The sequence below is a fragment of the Rosa rugosa genome, chromosome 2 (assembly GCF_958449725.1).
Source record: "Rosa rugosa chromosome 2, drRosRugo1.1, whole genome shotgun sequence".
Lineage (NCBI taxonomy): Eukaryota > Viridiplantae > Streptophyta > Magnoliopsida > Rosales > Rosaceae > Rosa > Rosa rugosa.
In genome coordinates this window covers 2,433,561-2,452,824 of record NC_084821.1, presented here as the reverse complement: position 1 = coordinate 2,452,824, position 19,264 = coordinate 2,433,561, and the positions used below count along the sequence as shown (strand labels likewise).

Below are 19,264 nucleotides of genomic sequence, written 5' to 3'. Positions count from 1 at the left end.
ACCCCTAGAATTTTTTTTTTCTTTCTCTGCCGCCACCCTAAACAAAAAAAAAGTATAGAGCCTCAGCCGCGCGCACGACTGGCCTCGCTCCCCTCCTTGCAGCAGCCTACCTCCACCTGCCCAGCCCCGGCGCTCCTGCCCTGCGCAGATCCCACCACAGCCGCCAGACAGCCAGATCGATCTTCCGGATCGACCATTCAGCCTCCGCGCTGCACACCTCAGACCGAGCACCACCGGAGCCGCCCTTGAGACCCACCGATCTCGACCTCAACCCAGATCGCCTGTGCAGCCCCGCCCTCGCGCCTACCTAACCCACCTGCACACAGCGTGCAAACTAGAAGAAGACGCAGAAAAGTTTAGTATTCAAAGGAAAAGGAGAGAGGAAAAAATAAAAAGAAAATGGCATCGGTGATGAGGGAGAGAGATGGGGAGCAGGGGAGGTGATGATGCGGCTGTGATGAGGGAAAGAGATGGGGAACAGTGACGAGGGAAAGAGATGGGGAACGATGGTTGAGCTGAAATTGTTTCAGCTAGGAAGGACAATTTTTGGTATTTTGGAGATTTCATTTATCTACAGTAACTACCGCTACAGTACTTTAGTGGCTTCTGGCTTCTGGAAGCTGCATTCTGCAGCTTCTGCTTATCTAAGGAAGCCACAGCAGCTTCTGAAAAAAGCTGTCAGGAAGCTCAGGTACCAAACGCCAATTTGAACCGGGCTTATAAGCACAGGAGCTGAAAAGCTCCCCCAAACACAGCCTAAGTACCGTTCCCAGTCAACCAACAATAGTTTTAAGTAAAGTGAGGAGCAAAGGACCGTAAGCCTGGCCAAATTGAAGACTCGCGATAATTCAATTACTTTTAGGAGAGATTATTCAGAGCACCGCCGTGCACTTGCACCAACATAAATGAATGGTTAGATTGCATTAAATACACTTTTTGTTTATTAAAAATAAAGTTGATAATAAATATCAAGGGTTGAGATTATTTTATAAGGCTTAGGTCACTTGCACCGTCGGTGCATAGAATAATTTTCCTTACTTTTAGATAATATAGGATAACGAGACTATACATACTCACCCCAATGAGAAAAAGATGTAAACGAATCCCAAGCTAACTTCAAAATAGCTGCTGAATCAATTGTGGATAAAGCACGAATACCTAACCCTCCTTTTTTCGGAGCACATACTTGAGCCTAAGGAATAGTTGCCAACCTACTGTTTCCCTATAACTCTAGACCAAATAAAATTGTGTGCCCATAGGTTTAACTTCTTGAAAAGATGTAAAGGCCATTGATACACTAAAAATCTATGTAAAATACTCTGAAAAAATGATTGCACAAGTTGAGTGCGGCCTACTATTCAAAGAGTCTGCCCTTGCTAACATGTGAGCCTTTATTTTGCTTTATCAGCAATAATTTGAAGATGACATCAGGGAGGCTTACCACAAAAAATAAAAATGAACTCTCAAATTATCCAGCGGGTTTAAATTATCCAATGGGTATGACATCAGCAATAATTTTAACCGGTTTGCGCGAAAGATGCGTTGAATAAGTATCCAGCTAGGAAGATACTTAGGTCCAAAATAGAAAGTACTTTTCTCTGCATTAATAAATTGCGCCCCGAGAGGTTGCACTATAACGATTAAGAAACCTTATCAATCATCCGAGGCCCCGTTTGGATAGCAGGAAATCATGGTATGGAATGAGAATTAATTTCATTTTCCATTCAGATGTGCCGTTTGGTTGTAATTAAAGATCGGAAAGGAAATAAAAAATAAGATTTGACTGGAAATTGACTCCCTCATAAAGCTTGAATTGAATTACCTAGTGAGGGGTGATATTCTATTTCCATTTCCCACTGTCAAAGGCAAAATTACATTAATTATCCCTCTAAAAATTTATATTCCCCACCACTATTCCTTATAAATTGATGTACTTTAATCAGTAAAAGGACGTTATTGAAAATTATAATTTCATATTTCATTCTTATTACTTACCAAACACTACAATAGAAATGAAAAATTAATTCCAAAATTTAATTTCTAGTAATATTCCAAACACTCACATGTAAATACCAAAACATATTCCATTCCATATCCGTCTGGAAAGGAAAATAAATTCTTTTCCAATTTTGACATTCCTGCTAACCAAACGGGGCCTGAGAGAATTCTTAGGAAAATAAATGGATTAAATTCAGTTTACCCCCCTGAACTTTGGGTCTAAAATTAGACTGGTCCTTAAACTTTTTTTTAAATCAGACTGGTCCTTGTACTCTCAAACTACATCACCCGAGTCCAAATTTTGAATCCGGATCCAAAAATGATGTAATCTGCTGAGTTGGAGCCGACATATGGGCCCACACTTCAGATTTTTAAACTCTAAAGGAGGGCAGAATGGACATTTCAAATTTATTAATTTTTATTTTTGTTTTTCTCTATATTCTCTCTCTCTCTCTCTCTCTCTCTCTCTCTATATATCGACCACCACGCCGGAAATCGGAGAAATCTTTTCCACACCCAAACTCAAACCTAATTGCTATCAAATTCAAATCCACAACCCATTCACTCCAATATAGAACTCATTCATTCCGTCACCCAACTCTTCCTCCACCCGGTCTTCACCATTTTCACTCGTACCGGCAATGGGAATCTTAATTTCCCAATCTAGCTCTTCCCCAACTCCGATTACCAGTCAACGTCATATAACCCACCTCATTGTCATCTCCAATTCTCCAGAACCCACCACTTTCCGATGGGCAGCTCCGAAGAACCCAGCAAGCCCATCTCCCTCTACAACTCTATCCTCGCCAAGTCCGCCTTCACATATATCGTCGCCTCCCCCGCCTCCGCCGTCTGCAAGAAGCTGGCCTTCGACCTCATCCGCTCCACGTGCCTCACATCCGACCTGTAGGACACCGTCTGCACTGGAGCTCTCACCTATCCGACCCGCGTTGGACATCATCACCAACTTCCTGAGACGAGTCACGGCGTCGTCGGAGACCTGGGCCACCAGGACCTGCTTCTTCTTCTTCAACTCTGTCTCTTTCTCCTCGCCTTCTCTCTCCTCCATCCTCTTCCTCTCTGCTCATGGCCATCAAGGGTGAGATAGTGGATTTGAATTTGATAGCATGCAACTGAATTTGAGTTTGGTTTTTGGATTTGAATTTGATAGCAATTAGGTTTTGGATTTGAATTTGATAGCAATTGGGTTTGAGTTTGGGTGTTGATGGGTTCGGAAGAAGAAGAAGAAGAAGAAGAAGAAGAAGAAGGAAAGGGAATTGGTTGGGTTTGGTGGGTTCGGAAGAACAAGAAGAAGAAGAAGAAGAAGAAGGAAAGGGAATTGGCTGGGTTTGGTGGGTTCGGAAGAAGGAAGAAGGGGTTTGGTGGTTCGAAAGAAGAAGGAGAAGAAGAAGGAAAGGGAATTGGATTATTTAAAAAAAAAAAAATCTTTTTATTGTGAGAATGTCCATTATGCCCTCCTGTAGGGTTTAAAAATCTGAAGTGTGGGCCCATATGTCGGCTCCAACTCAACAAGTGACGTCATTTTTGGACCCGGATTCAAAATTTGGACTCGGGTGATGTTGTTTGAGAGTACAAGGACCAGTCTGATTTAAAAAAAAGTTTAAGGACCAGTCTGATTTTAGGCTCAAAGTTCAGGGGGGTAAACTGAATCCAAAAGAAATTGACTTTAACTAACCAGTCTAGAGTAGAGAATAAAAGCAATGGCTAAGAGCTTCTTAACAGGAGTGGAGAGTGATAAAGTAATCTGGGGTTCACATCCAAAACCAATTGGCAATGGATGGAGTGGCCCAAACCCTTATAAACCCACAGACAATGTCCCATTTTTCTCATGTGGGATGTATATATTCTCAACACGCCCCCGCACGTGTGGCGAATTTTCAAGCCATACACGTGGACAATTTTCGGGTGACGTGGAGCCTGTGTGGCCGTTAGGCATGCACATGTGGGAAACCCGCTTTGATACCATGATAAAGTAATATGAGGTTCACATCCAAAACCAATTGGCAATAGATGGAGTGACTCAAATCCTTATAAACTCATAGGCAATGTCCCATTTTTTCCATGTGGGATGTATATATTCTCAACAGAGAGAATGATCCCCTTGCCTAATACCTTGAGCACAAAAGAAAAAACCTTAGGAAGAGCCATTAATTAAAATTGATAACTTTGCCGAATGAAAAATAGTGGTGAGCCAGCTCGTGAAAATATTAGAGAACCAAAAATTAATTAAGACTCGGAGTAAGTTGAGATATCACTTCATGCATATCATTTGAAGTGAAATGGTTGCTTTTTATTTTTCAGTTCTTTTTTTTTTTAATAAAATAAAATTGAAACTAGTCGTTCTTTTGTATACGGAAATAGTTATTAATTGAAACTTTAAGGTGAAACATGTCTTCATAAAATGTCCTTAGCTGATGAAAAGAAAAAGATATAAATATTTATGACACACATTGCTATTGGTTTTTTTAGACTACAGCATTTGACGAAATGTATGTACACATAAACGGCTAATCCATTTCCTTGATGTGCCAAAATAGTGTTAGAGTAAAAGACTGTTGTTTGTTCCTTCTTTTTCTTCTTTTTTTCCCTTTTAGAAATACTGTTTAACAACTGCTCGTTATGCTTGGTGATGAATAAGTTTTGAGATAATATAATATATAAAATGTAAATTCAAAGTGATATTGAGGACAGATTATCACACAAGAACCTAAAGCATACGAAAGAGAAACAAATATCTATATATAAACAAGTGAGATATCATTTTATCAACAGGTCATTTTCACATGGGAACAAATCCCATTCATGGAAAAAACGACCTAATTTGTGGCAGAGACTCTTCTAAGCTGACCTCTCCTTCTCCCTATTCCACCAATATTAAATTTTCTTATTTCTCAGCTTTTCCTTATAAAATTTGTCTGGTAACAAAAGTATAAAGTAGTAAATGAAAATGATAATGACTTCTAGCTCTCCTCCCATTAGTACACCCCTAGCTATCGTTCTCTTTCTATAGCTATATATATTGGATCCTCACAACAAACTCTTCTCAACTCTTCTCTTGGTTCCATCCAAGTACTTGCTTTCTCTAAGTAGTCCGCAATATATCTTCTTCAACCCCATTGCCTGTTGAAGAGAAGTAAGTTAGTTATTGTTTATGTGTAATATATGTTTCTAGCTCTAGCTCTTCTCCTCCAGCTAGCTGTTCAATATAATTTTACCATGTTAAATGTGTTTTTATATATTCTCGTTCCCATTGTTTTACATGTCTAAAGCTATAGCTCACGCACAATATCATATCATCTCCCTCTTTCATTGATTATGTTTTCTGTTTCCTCTAAAATTGAAATATATATTTCTTTAAATTTGTGTTCAGCTTCATGATTTCTGATATTTATCCATGGATATTTTGTAGAAAGAAACTTCAATGCCTACTGTGGATTCTCTCAACTGCACCAATGAGGTTAGTGAAGTAGGACTATTTGTGTTTATCAAGTAACTATTGTTCCAGAAATAGGTAGCAACTTTCATCAATGTGACCAATCTTCTAGGACCACAGGTTTGTAGCTTAGTCCAACTACCTAGCTAGTTACCTTGAAATCCCAGTTTTGGTTCTTATTATTTATCACTAGAGTCTAGAGGCTGGGGTAACTTCTATCTAGCGATACTAATTAACATGACCCAAAAAAAAAAAAAAATACCTCTTCTGGCTTTTACCATCTATTGAAACTTCTTATTACTAATTATTATTATATGTGGTATTTGGCCCCTGTTTGACCATTACATAAATATATAGACCAATCATGATTTTGTATAGTCTCAAATATGGCTTTTTAATCTCTACATTGTCCTCATGAAGCTTTAATTAGCCCTTTTAAGATCAAATAGAGGATTTCTTATGTTGATACTTGATAAGCTGTCTTTCATATGTATCAATGGGCAACATTTCAATTTATTATTTCAAATAGTTTTCAATATTAAAAAAAGGTTAGTATTAAGAAATGCAATTCTAACTTCTTTTCAATTCTCTCTAAAGGAGGTGAGAGATCAAGACAATAAGACCAATGGAGAATCAGAAGCTGTGAGTAGAAACTTCCATGAAAATGAACTGAAGGGGACAACTGCTAAAACCAAGGCGTCCATTATCAGAAAGAGCACAGGAGGCTGGACTTTTGCAAGTCTCTTGCTAGGTACCAAATTATAGAGGTTCAGAGACTAGATCATTATATCTTAACTTGATTAACTCGAGTATATATGACTCTGTTTTTATCTGTGCAGTGAATCAGGGGCTAGCAACACTAGCTTTCTTTGGTGTTGGTGTGAACTTAGTTTTGTTCTTGACCAGAGTTCTTGATCAAGAGAATGCCGTTGCTGCAAACAGTGTGAGCAAGTGGACTGGAACTGTTTATTTGTGCTCCCTAATTGGTGCATTTCTCAGTGACTCTTATTGGGGCCGCTACTTAACATGTGCAGTCTTTCAGCTCATCTTTCTACTGGTAAACATTATTCCTCATTTTCAAGTAGTTAGGTATTCTATGATATCTGTGATTTCATGTTGCCACATATACGATCCATCTAAACCATACATTCAAACGTGATCGCGTTCACCTAATCAATGGTCTCAATAAATTTCCGGCCAAGAAACGCAAGGGAACGTTAATTTTTGTTGTCTTGTTATGTTATTGTCGGATTACGATTTGACTCCATACATTCAACTAATTTCTCAGGGATTGGTGCTATTATCACTGACGTCTTGGCTCTTCTTGTTCCATCCTTCTGGTTGTGGAGATGAGGAACTAGTATGCTCGCCCACATCATCAATTGGAGTTGCTATCTTTTACTCATCAATATATTTAGTTGCATTGGGATATGGTGGGTACCAACCTACTATAGCAACCTTCGGATCAGACCAATTTGATGAGGCAAACCCTAAAGAAATAGCTTCGAAAGCAGTTTTCTTTTCCTATTTCTACTTTGCACTCAATCTTGGGTCTCTTTTCTCGAACACCATATTGGTTTTTTACGAGGATACAGGCAGATGGACTATTGGGTTTGTGGCGTCATTGGGATCTGCTGTCTTGGCCCTATTGTTCTTTTTGTTGGGGACACCAGGGTATAGGTACTTAAAACCGTGTGGCAACCCTTTGCCACGTGTCGCTCAGGTATTTGTGGCTGCTGCTAGAAAATGGGATGTCGTTCCTTCCAATTCAGGGGACTTGTATGAAGTGGAAGGACCAGAATCTGCCATCAGAGGAAGCAGAAAGATTTTTCACAGTAATGAGATTGCGTAAGATATTACTGTGCCTTACCATAATAATTAATATAAATACTTAATTATTAGTTCATTAGAGAACACTTGATATTAATTAGTACATAATTTTGATTTCAGGTTCTTGGATAAGGCAGCAACAATAACAAATCATGATCTACGTGGTCCAAATGATCCATGGAGGTTATGCACTGTAACTCAAGTTGAAGAAGCTAAATGTGTTATGAAAATGCTACCCATTTGGCTTTGTACCATAATTTACTCAGTCGTCTTCACACAAATGGCCTCCCTTTTCGTAGAACAAGGTAATGTGATGAAATCCGACATTGGAAGTTTTCACCTCCCAGCTGCTAGCATGTCTGCTTTTGACATATGCAGTGTTCTAATCTGCACTGGTATCTATCGCCAAGTTCTCGTGCCTTTAGCTGGAAAGCTAAGCGGAAACCCTAAAGGCTTAACCGAGCTTCAAAGAATGGGAATCGGGCTCCTTATCGGAATGTTATCAATGGTTGCAGCTGGTGCCACAGAGATTGCAAGGCTCAAACATGTGGTCCGTGGTGAGAAGATAAGCTCTCTAAGCATATTCTGGCAAATTCCACAATATGTTCTTGTTGGTGCTTCTGAAGTCTTTATGTATGTGGGTCAACTTGAATTCTTCAATGGTCAGGCCCCAGATGGGATCAAAAGCTTTGGAAGTTCACTATGCATGGCTTCAATTTCTCTTGGGAATTATGTGAGCAGCTTGCTAGTTATAATGGTGATGGGAATTACAGCTAGAGGTAAAAGCCCAGGATGGATCCCAGATGATCTAAATACAGGTCATATGGATAGGTTCTACTTCCTGCTTGCAGTACTAGCAGCTTTTGACTTTGTGATTTACGTGTATTGTGCAAAGTGGTATAAATGCATTAACCTCCAAGACTCTGATGAGAAGGAAATTCAAATCATGGAAAGCCAAGAAGATGTGGTGCTCAAAAAAGTTTAGATACTTAATTATGTGCTTTTATAACTCGATGTACGTTTACTTGTAGGCAGCCCAGCTAGCTTTGTTTCTTATCATATGGAACAGAAGTTGTAGAATAATCCTGTTGCAGAATTAGAAGAAAGAATGACCTTGTCACAGGCTCTATTAGCATCCAAAGAGATTTGGGTACAAGGGATGATTGCTTTCCTAATTTTGCAGTAGGAAAGGTAATTAATAAGCTTTAGAAATAATTTGTTGCTTGGGTTTGGCAGCTAGCTAGCTTTGATAATTTTTCTTGTAAGTTTCAAAGTTTTGGCAGAGATAATAATGGAATCAATGACATTTGATTAGAGATCAAGTGCCTGTTTATTCTAAATTAATTATAGCATTTTTTTTAGCAGATTACAACTCACAAGTGCAATTACTAATCTTCTGTTAGTTGAACTCACGACCTCAGAACTCCCACTTACGATGTAGAAATTTATGGCACTAGACTAAATAGTACTAGGCTAATTAAGGCATTGTTAAAATTCAGTTTGTACATTACGTTTGCTCAATAAAAATCATTGTTACTGCCCAGGCCGGGGGCTAGTGAAAGTAATGTTCGGCTAACACTGAATCCGAAGCTTTGGGGTTGATTTGGTAAGGTATGCAGCGATTACCTGTCAAGTACAACTCACAAGCTTCAAGAAGGAGACTAGGTGACCGGTCTTCGCTCCTCTGATTCCTAAGTCAGTTTAGTATTGACATTGACAGAGTAACAGTAGGTGAGTAATAAATGCGTACCTTAGATATTATGGGAGTTGGCTTATATAGAGGACTTGAGGGTTGGATGCTTCACTTGTTTCCGATGTGGGATTGATATGCATCGGTTATAGAGATGACCCTTACTCGAAGGATTGTTTGACGAGTGTGTGACGGTGCGTCTAGACATGACCGAAACTAAGCTTGCCTTAGGTTGGAAGCTCTGAGTACTCCAGTACACCTAAAGGTTACTTCAGAGAGACCGTGGCGTGGCCGGAACGGTCACAGAGTCTAAGCTGGTTATGCTTGATGATAGGCTACATGTACAATATAATCATGCATCACACATAAGATTTTATTTTTATTTTCAAATACATTTAATAATTAAAAAAAAATTCAAAAGTCCTAACTTCTGGATTATGGTTTAGGAAAATGAATGTAATATATATATATTGATATATACTACTTCTATAGGAAATTTAGGGGGGTGTATTCATTTAAGAGTCTACAAGATTTTTTTGTATTTTGAAAGTCTATGGGTATTTAATTGAGATTTTAAATAATCCTTTAAAATCTTGATGTATTCAATTAAGATTTAGAATTATCCATTCAAATATGCAGATATTCAAAAGTATACAGATTTTTAAGGATTTTATTAAATGCTGGATTTTGGAGGATTTTATAGTGCTTTTTATACATATCAAAACTCAAAAACAATCCAACCACTTCTCAAGAGATTTTGATGGATTATTTCTCACTCAAAAAATGAAGAAGCTATTCACCAAAAAAAAAAAACAGCTCTCAATAGGTGACACTCCTCCATTTTGTCTTAGACCTATCTTCCCACTATCCTCCTCTGCCTCTGCTTTCATCTAATAATTTTTTTTATTTTTAATCCTTCTAGCTAATTAAGCTCACTTTCAATGGTATTGTTAAGATAATACATACACGCATGTTTCTTTTGTAAATTATATATGAAATAAATTTTAGTTTATTACTTTATTTTTTGTGTAACATTTTGACTGATTAGTTTTCTCTTATTATTCATATATCATTACACACAACATAAAGAATGGTACATTGCCATACACACACACACACACACACTTTTTTGTCATTGATATAGCATTATAATTGGATCCATACATCCATTGCTTTTAAAGAAGAAGAAAAAAAATTAACCTACCAAAAATATCATTAGGACTTGTAAAATCAAAACAAATACCAGGAAATCAATCCATTAGAATCAATCAGAGTCCATATAGAATTTAAACAATCCATGGATTAAGTAAATCTATGGATTATAAAAACTCAAACAAAATCTTTTAAAATCTAAATTGAATACAGCCCCCATAGTGCAGCTAGCTTTGGACTCGACCGCTTCAAGGAGTTCAAGTGGGTGCAAAATGATTGACCATATTTACATATTGGTCAACATGATAATCGAATTGAAATCCTAAGAAAACAATTAATGGTAAATTTAAGGAATATATTGTTTCTTTCAGATGAAGTGACCAAACATCATGCGCTGCCTCAAGTCCTAAAATCTCAATATCAAATCAAATCTAGCTGGGACTGATTCATAAGTGGGCACTATGAAAATTGACCAAACATCAATTGGGCACACCTTAGTGTCTCCAAAAAGTTTATTCAATGATGTGAGCTTTGTATAGACTTGGGGTCAACCATGCACGCGTGGAACTTCAAAAATCCACGAAATATACAACTATACAGTAGTACTGCTTCTACTCTAGTTAGCTGGTCTAGTTTGTTATATATGCACGTACCAAACCCCACTATATATGGCGAGCTACGGATTATTATATAGCTGGCTTCTCCCATATTGTTAGTGTTATCACATCAAATATATGCATCAACAATCGAGGTCATAGGATCCCTTGTGCTGTTATAAATGATTATGAACTTCCCTAGCTAGCTATAGCACGTGCTAGATGGGATGGCTTAGCTAATTCAATTGAGAGTTCCGCTTGCAATTAGGTTATCAGGACACAAGTGTGCAAATAATATTAGCGAAGAGACTTCTATGGACCAAGGTCCACCTGCACCAAGCCGTTAGGGGGCGCGTGACCGACACGCGCGGTTATGTAACCGCATGGTCCGCATCTGGACATCCGGTTACGACAGAGATGTATATGCACATGGGCGCACGTGATAGGTCCCCATTTCGATTCACCCTACCTCTGTTCGTAGAGTCTTCGGGCTATCTCAGATCCAGATCGAGCGTTCTCCTTGGAATCGTCCCCGAATTTTGTATCCTTCTCTCATCGTCATCTCGGTCATCGTTATCCTTCTCCCCCAATTTGACTCAGCTCCTCGAATTGGATTCACCTCCCCGATTCGTGAATGAGAAGGTGTTGACCCATCGCGATTTCGAATAAGTCAATCGATTGGCGGCGGCGCATTCTTTGGGTAAGCTGCTTTACTTTACCCTGTCAATAACAAGGTGTTCGTATATTGTGGTTTCAATTAGTTGTGTGATGTGATTGATCAAGCAGAAGTGATTTTTGTTATTGCTGAGTAGGTTTTCTGATTCATCAACCAGAATAGATGAGGTTTTTTAAACAATAATATTTTTGTTTTTGTTTGTTTTGGCAAAGAGAATAGATGAGCTTGATCAATGGTTTTGTAATTGCTCAATGGGTTTTGTGATTCTCTCTGAAACCGTCTAATTCTTGAGGATTGTATTTTGATTATTTATGTTCTCGGGGTTTGATTACGTATTTGATTCTGGATTGCTTATTCTATTCGTTGCTCTATGCATCAGAATGTCATGTGCAGTCTGATAAGATTTTCCTTGATGTCAGAGCTACTTTGAACATTTTGATTGTGTTTGCAGGCAGAGATTGAATCTCATGTGCAACCTGGATCTGTATCAGTATATGTTCGTTATGGACAAAGTAGACCAAAGGATGCAAATCTTTTAGCTCAAGCCCATGTTGTGATCCCACTACATATGGAGTTTTAGCATCGATCAGAATTTTCTATAGAGGTAAAAGAAACGAATCCTATTTGTAATTGTTTATGAATTCTGCACTTGTTTATGGAGTTTCATCTCTATTGAGGTATTTATAAATGATTCCAGAATTTGTTTGAAATATGTGAGATATTTGTGAAATATGTGAGATCTCTAACAGGTTTTCAATCCATGTTAGAGATCTTTTTTGTTTGAAATATGTGAATATATTTGTAGCGATCAATTGATAGAAACTTGAAATGACCATGTCAGATTTTAATGTTAAACTTCTCATATAACAATTTCTCCTCTACAGGAATTGGTGACTGAAGATAATCGTGCTAAACCAACCAGGTGAGGGGTTTTGTGCTATGATCGAGATAATTCTGTCTATTTTCCTTTAAATCTGTTCAACTTGATTGTTTCGTGGTTGATTGTTTTACAGAATGAACAGTATTGTTTCATTTTAGAACCATTTATTGAATAAGTACTTTTCCATATTGTTTGTTTTCTAATACACTTAATTTTGTACTTCAGTACTTTAGCTTTGAGATTACCTGCATCCATTAAAATTGTGAAGAGTATCAAACTCTAATGACTCAGTTTCTTCCAATGTTATCCATGTTTTTAACTGAATAGTTTCACTATTTTTAGCAACATTGTAGTATTAAGAAATTAAAAACACCATAATCAAAGCTTCACACTTTATAATCACACACTAGATTTTAAACAAGGTAACAGTATGCAGCCTCCATTGGATCTTTTGGATTGCTTGGGTGGTTGTGGATGCGAGGTGAATATAGTGATAGAAGGTTTGGTTTACTTGGGTGGTTGTGGATTTAGTTATCTGGGTCCTAAATCAGTGTGAAAATAAGATAATTGATTATCGTCAGATCATGTTTGTAACAGCATTTTGTTTGTTTTGAGTCTCCTGCGTTTGAAAGTTTTAAATTTTTTTTTTCTCACGTGTTATTGTTCTTGGTCGTTGTCCAGAAAAATTGGGTTTTGTTTGTTTTCTTGAAAGTTTGATGTTCATTTAGCTGAAATTATGATTTTTTTAGTGTTTTTGTAGCATGGTTTTCTGATTTGGTTTCTTGGCTATTTGGATTTGTAGAGTTGCAGTTGATAATGCCTCGGGCAGGAAAGCCAGTTTGATTAAGGTGATTGAATTTCTTGAATTGTCTCTGCAAACATTTCAAAAGGATCGCTATCTGAACATTTAATTGTTTGGTTTTTATGTTTATTGATTTTTTTTTTTGGGAAGTTTTGCCGTAGATGGTGCAAGTTTGCTAGAGGTGGTTCAGGTTTTGAATTATTTAAGTCTCATTATAAGAAGGCTTACATTTCTTCAGATGGGGATTAGTTCATGGCTGGTAAGGATTTGTGTTCCAATTGCTGTAATTGAGGTCAATTTTTGACTTCTTTGTGACTGAGTCGTTCCTTGGTTTGAATGGTGTGTTTTGCAGTGTTTCATGTTACTGATTAATTAATAGGGGAATAGGCTCTTTGATGATGGAATAGCTGAAGGCATTCAACAGGTAAATCTTCAAATTTAGTCCCTTCTTCTTTCAATCTGTGAAATATGACGTTTGATTTACAATGAAGATACCTATTTTTCCCCTAAAAAACTCATGGACACAGGAAAAATGCAGCTTGGTCATTTTGTATGGCAGTCAATTTGTATGAGCTATAAATGGATGGAATTTTTGGTTTCCTTTTTCTTAATTGCAAGATTGCAATTATTTTTTACTAATATAGGTTATGTGGTTGGACTGCTATAAGAAGATTATATGGTTCGCGTGGAATAAAGTGAGTATATTGTTACTATCTTTGGTTTTAGGTTTTCAGTTCCAATTGGTGTAATTGAGGTCAGTTTGGCTTCTTTGTGGCTGATTTCCTTGGCTTGGATGGTGTGTTTTTGTAGTGTTTCATGTTACTGATTAATAGGGGAATAAGGTCCGTGATGATGGAATAGCTGAATGCATTCAAAAGGTTAATATTCAAATTTAATCCCTTTTTCATTCAATTTATGAAACATAATGTCTAATTTACAATGAAGAGACCTTAACCAAGCTGGGTCCCTCCTACCAAGTCGAGTCCGTGTACATATCTCAATTTTTTCCCTTTAATTGCTCTTAATTACTTTAAGGCTTGCGTCCCAAAATTTAGTTCACTATATTTGATTCACACATTTAATTTACTTTATCCCCATTTATGACAAGGTTTTGTTACTCCTATACTAAAGATCCAGCAAGTTCAGTCGAACTTTTATGATTAAGCAAAAAGCTTTCTACCCTCATTTACATAGTAACAAGTGTCGAACGCATAGTAACAAGTATAGAAACTGTATATATTGGATTTAAATTAAACGTGAATACACACAATTTGTAGTGTGGTTAGCTCAACAAAACGAACATAAATAAAGAATGTTTCTTTTCAATATTATATTAGCTGTTCATTCATTTAATATTCATGCTATTTCATTATGGTATAATCTCCTCTGTTTATTCTCTCAGTTTCTTGAGCCTTTAAGCTTGGTGAGTTATGGTTTCTGTGCATAAAAAGATTAGCGCAGGCAAATCGTACATCATCCTCTTGGCTTCTTGCTGCTGCATAATCAATCCAAGTCAGCTTTCGACTTCCAAGTAGTCAAATTTCTAATTTTTCTGTGCATAAGCTTCATTAAAAAAGTGTTCAGCTTTTGCATATTTCAACTTGACTTCCTAAATCTCAGTATTAGTGTGTTTTTGAGTTTTGATTGCTGGATTTGAGTCGATGGATGAAGCTTCATCTGAGCTCTAGGATAACATGAATGATATCATGGAAACAAATGAAGATCAAGCATGTTGCCTCTGAGAGTGAGACATTGTAATGTGTGTGAAGAATTTTCATTTTTGAAAGTGTGTCAACTTGCATGTTCGGTTAGAATACAGGCTTTTGTAATATGTATAAACTTCATAACATCTTTGGTTAACGTTTTGATCAGTAATGATTGTCAAAAAAACTTATGATTGTTACTTTATCGTGTACAAATACAAATTTAAGTAGGGGAATTAGTCCCTTTTTCATCCAATCAACGAAATACGAACTCTGATTTAGAATCAAGTCAAATCTTTGCTGAGAATCTCGTTACCATATCAAAATGAGCGACTGGTTTAGATTGACTTTTTGTCATCAACTTGATCATTCATTTTCTTTAACCCTTACTATAGTATAGCTGCATTTAGGATGCCTATTTCGTTCCGTTTTGTATGATCGTATAGTTGTTTTAGTTCCTGTTTCATTGAAAACCCTCATTTCCTAATGTGGGCGAGGTTTAGGCTCATGATGTGGTCCATGTTAGGTGTTTTTGCAGCGTTCAGGGTCCAAAAATAAACTCAAAACTGAGACGTGTGTTGGGGTTTGATTTTGGGTTGTTAGGTTGGTAAGTGAGGGGGAAGTATGACAGAAATTTACTCTAGTTTGAAGGTGTGAGAGTAGTAGTCTCTGATTGCATTCAGCTAATTGGACCAAAACAATGTACAGTCTCCACTGCTTTTGCTTGTATATACATGTATTTATAAATGAACAAGCAACAGCCCAACAGACCGTATGAACTTCTGTATGAAGATGAAAATTCCGTAATTGTATTATGGCCGAATAGGCAACTGGCAAACAGACCGTGTGAACTTATGATTAAAATGAAACTTCCGCAAGTGTTCCTCAGTTTGAATAGGCAACTGCCGAACCGACTATTTTAACTTATATATCTTTCATCAAACTTTCAAGTGTTCGTTAGTGTACGTAACCTACAAGTCAGAGATCATTAATAAGACAGCTTCCTAAGGACTTTAATTACATATAATAAATATCAAGAGGAATATCCAAACATACAAGTCAGAGATCGTTAATAAGACAGCTTCCTAAGGACTTTAATTACATATAATAAATATCAAGAGGAATATCCAAACATTATGGCAAGCCGTATTGGTTTTGCGGGGGGAGCAAGGTAATTTATGCATAATCATTGTGGCGTGGTAGTATCTATTCTCGTTCGACGTAAATTGAACCGTGAACCGTGATACTTGGGGGTTTGATAATATTTCAAATTTCATGTGATGGTCAGGTTGCTTGCCATGGCGGAGGATTCATATGGGTAGATGAATGCAAAGTGGGATTTCAAGTTGATGAGTGAATAAAAATCTCTCTCCATATTAGAAGAATTCATATGGGAGGGTTGGCAAAATAGGGTTGAAGAAACAGATAAGCATTTTAGAAGGTTGCGTTTTCATTTGGCACTAAAATAAACTTCAATTTTCATTTTCTGTAGAAATGATACATTGTTAAGTGAACGTTTCTAGTTCGTTGGTCACTAATATGATGTCGATGACATTGACCTAAGTAACAATGTTTTTGTATTGTTTTGTGTGGAAGTTTCCACTGCAGCGTTTGAATAAAGTTGGTGAAATACAAGTAAATCAATACTGGCCAAATTTCAGAATATGCCGAACAGGTCATGATAACTTCCAAATTACGAACGCAACTTCCTACTCGAGGACTGATATTTATGGAAAAATTGTCATCAAATTCGGAAAGTGCCTAACAGGCCATTATAAATGCCGAAAGTTGATTGCAACTTCCATTTCAATCTAAGTATCTGACTTTTAACTGTGTGCAAAGCTTGTTTTGAAAAAAAATATCACTTTGGATACAACAACTAAAATAAATTAAAAAAATATAAAAAATAAATAAAAAAACAAAAATTAATTTGACGAATCCAAAATTCAACACCTGACATGGTTTCATGTCATAGGTGTATCTCAGACAATGTGCGTCTAAGCATAATTGAAACAAACATTTCGGTTTCCCATAAAAGATATCAATGGCACTTTCAATTTCACGAGATGCATCATGAATATGAATATGAAATCGTCGGTTACATTCCATGTACATATAAAACAGACCAACCAAAATATTAACGGACCATGTTAATTAAGAAACTATCAGTCATGGCAAAATATAGCAATAGCAAAAAGAAAACGATTGCGCACATACCGATGTATGGCCGAGAAACTTGTTGTGACTATGACCCCTCGGGTTCCCCGGAGTTGGAAATTTCATGTGATCTGGAAGTAGACACGGAGGGTATTATGGAGTCGTACCCCCCAAAGAAGGCAAAATCACGGGCTTCTTCACTGTGGTGCAGCAAAGAGTTAGTATTCCGGCTACTAGCATAAACTCGTATTCCTCCTCATCGGGACAGGTGTGGTCAGCTGTCACACCCCAAACCCGAGACCAATATTATACTGAAATATGGTACCCGAATTTGTGATGTGGGTTATTACAAATAAAACTTCCTCAAAGGATAGATTAAAGTAAAAGAATTTGCAAATAAGTCTGAATAATACTTTTATTAGAAATTGAAATTATTATTTTTACAATACTAAAGCTGAACAAAATATATTACATTATTTCTTTTGAGAAAGCAGTAGAAAATAAAACATTCATTTATTTAGAGAAACGCCCCATTTTCCCCAAGCGTCTAATCGCTACCTGAAAACAAGAAGGTGTAGCATCATGAGCAACACAAGCCCAGTAAGTACACAACATACATTCTTATATTAATGTGTCTTATAGGAAATCAAAGTGAATAACCAAGTAAAAATGTACCGGGAACCATTTATATGTTCATACGAATTCTTAAATATGTATATGTATACACACAATACACACACACATATATACAAATATATTCATCCGTGTGAATGGTTTATAATAAATCATATAGTCACATCTCCTTATTGAACCAACAATATATTGCAGCATTAATACGTGAAGTAACCTCAAAGAAATGCATGCTCAATTCTCTTTTTCACTTAGCATCGTAACATATTAATAATATATCGCAGACATATATTTGATTGAAATAATATAAGTACACTTCTCTTCTTAGTGAATTTTCGGATTAACTGGTAACGAATCATAAATCCACGTACTAGGGTCCAACGTACTATACCCAAAGTACGGGTAAGCCGCAGCATACTAGGGTCCAACGTACTATACCCAAAGTATGTATACCCAAGGTCGGCTACTTCCTTCCTATGAGTATAATAGTGCACTATCTGTAGGGACTAGGGCCCAGGCTAACTCCTCATAACACCAAAACACATTTACCAGTAATTCACTTAAGTACGGGGTAATACTAATCACCCGGCTTCACAATTGTACTTTTCAAACATAATCAAATCCTCAAAATACAATCTTTATGAATTATAGATCGTAATATATATGTATATGTACACACACATATATATAGAGACATATACTTAGGAATAATTTCATATGAAAACATATGTAACATAATTGTATAACACAAATAAGTAAATTCACTAGTAAACAACATAATAAAATAAATAAGCTTATACATAATTGAAATCAAGTAAAATATTAAAGCACAAGCATTAAATGAGTAAATATACACAATTAATAAGCTTGTAAATAACTGAAATAAAGTAAAATAATAAAGTACAAGCATTAAATAAGTAAATATACAGAATTTAACAAAATTATATTATAGTTAGTATTTCAGTTCTTATGTCCAAATCCATTGAAGTTCATCAAACTTCAAAATGTGTTATGATGTCCATCACAAGTCCGAATTAGTCAAATGAGTACACCATGTCAAAGGGTTTTTCACAAGGAATTCAATGGAATAAGTCATGTAGTCCAGATCAGAGGGATATAGTCCAGAAATGGTGAAGAACCATAACAGTGCAGAAACCGATATTTTTGTTACTGACCTTTGGTGTTTAAGTCTTTACGTTCTGTGTATTTTACCATTAATTCTCAAACTCTCCAGATCACAAGTAGAGGTCCTAAGCTTCAAATTGATATAAAGTTTGTAGAAAACGGATAAGAAATGAGGGAGATATGAATTTTTGAAGTTGTGATGGCTGTATGAGATTTCCAGCGAGTTTAAAAGTTGAAAACTTTGATTAGCCATAACTTCTTCATTTCTTAACCTTTTTGAGTGATTCAAAAGCCTAAATTAAAGAACTTTTGATGAGGAATTTAATACTGTAATTAGTTTTGACAAAACAGAATTTGTTATATACGAAAATACGAGTTTGCAGCAAAACAGATCCTTTTCCATTTTATCATTGATTATGCAATTTGATAAATCTTAAAGACAAAAGAATATAGGAAGGTATTCATGTACTTACTTAAGGAACTCAGAAGGTCTTGTGATCAAACTTTGGACTTCTTTCACAAAAGGAAACTTCTTAAGGGAAATAGGATGAAGGATTTGTGTGAGGAACTT

At 36.5% G+C, this 19,264-nt stretch overlaps 1 protein-coding gene and 1 long non-coding RNA gene across 5 annotated transcripts; both read left to right on the top strand.

Annotated features, from left to right (window-relative positions):
• The first annotated feature begins 5,434 nt into the window (after positions 1–5,434).
• Positions 5,435–8,600, top strand: LOC133733272 (protein NRT1/ PTR FAMILY 7.1-like). The gene is made up of 5 exons (XM_062160915.1): positions 5,435–5,476; positions 6,050–6,203; positions 6,292–6,509; positions 6,741–7,300; positions 7,403–8,600. The coding sequence occupies exons 1-5, from the start codon at positions 5,441–5,443 to the stop codon at positions 8,265–8,267; spliced, it is 1,833 nt and encodes a 610-aa protein (XP_062016899.1). The 5' UTR covers positions 5,435–5,440; the 3' UTR covers positions 8,268–8,600.
• Positions 8,601–11,151: 2,551 nt separating this feature from the next.
• LOC133733998 (uncharacterized) lies at positions 11,152–15,037 on the top strand. Of its 4 annotated transcripts, XR_009858004.1 has the most exons (9): positions 11,152–11,420; positions 11,848–12,000; positions 12,281–12,318; positions 13,079–13,124; positions 13,229–13,337; positions 13,431–13,502; positions 13,723–13,773; positions 13,889–13,956; positions 14,481–15,037. It is a non-coding gene; the product is annotated as an uncharacterized LOC133733998 (long non-coding RNA). The 4 variants fall into 4 exon arrangements; XR_009858002.1 differs by having other exon boundaries at positions 13,240–13,337; positions 13,431–13,773; XR_009858001.1 differs by having other exon boundaries at positions 13,431–13,773.
• The last annotated feature ends 4,227 nt before the right edge of the window (positions 15,038–19,264 follow it).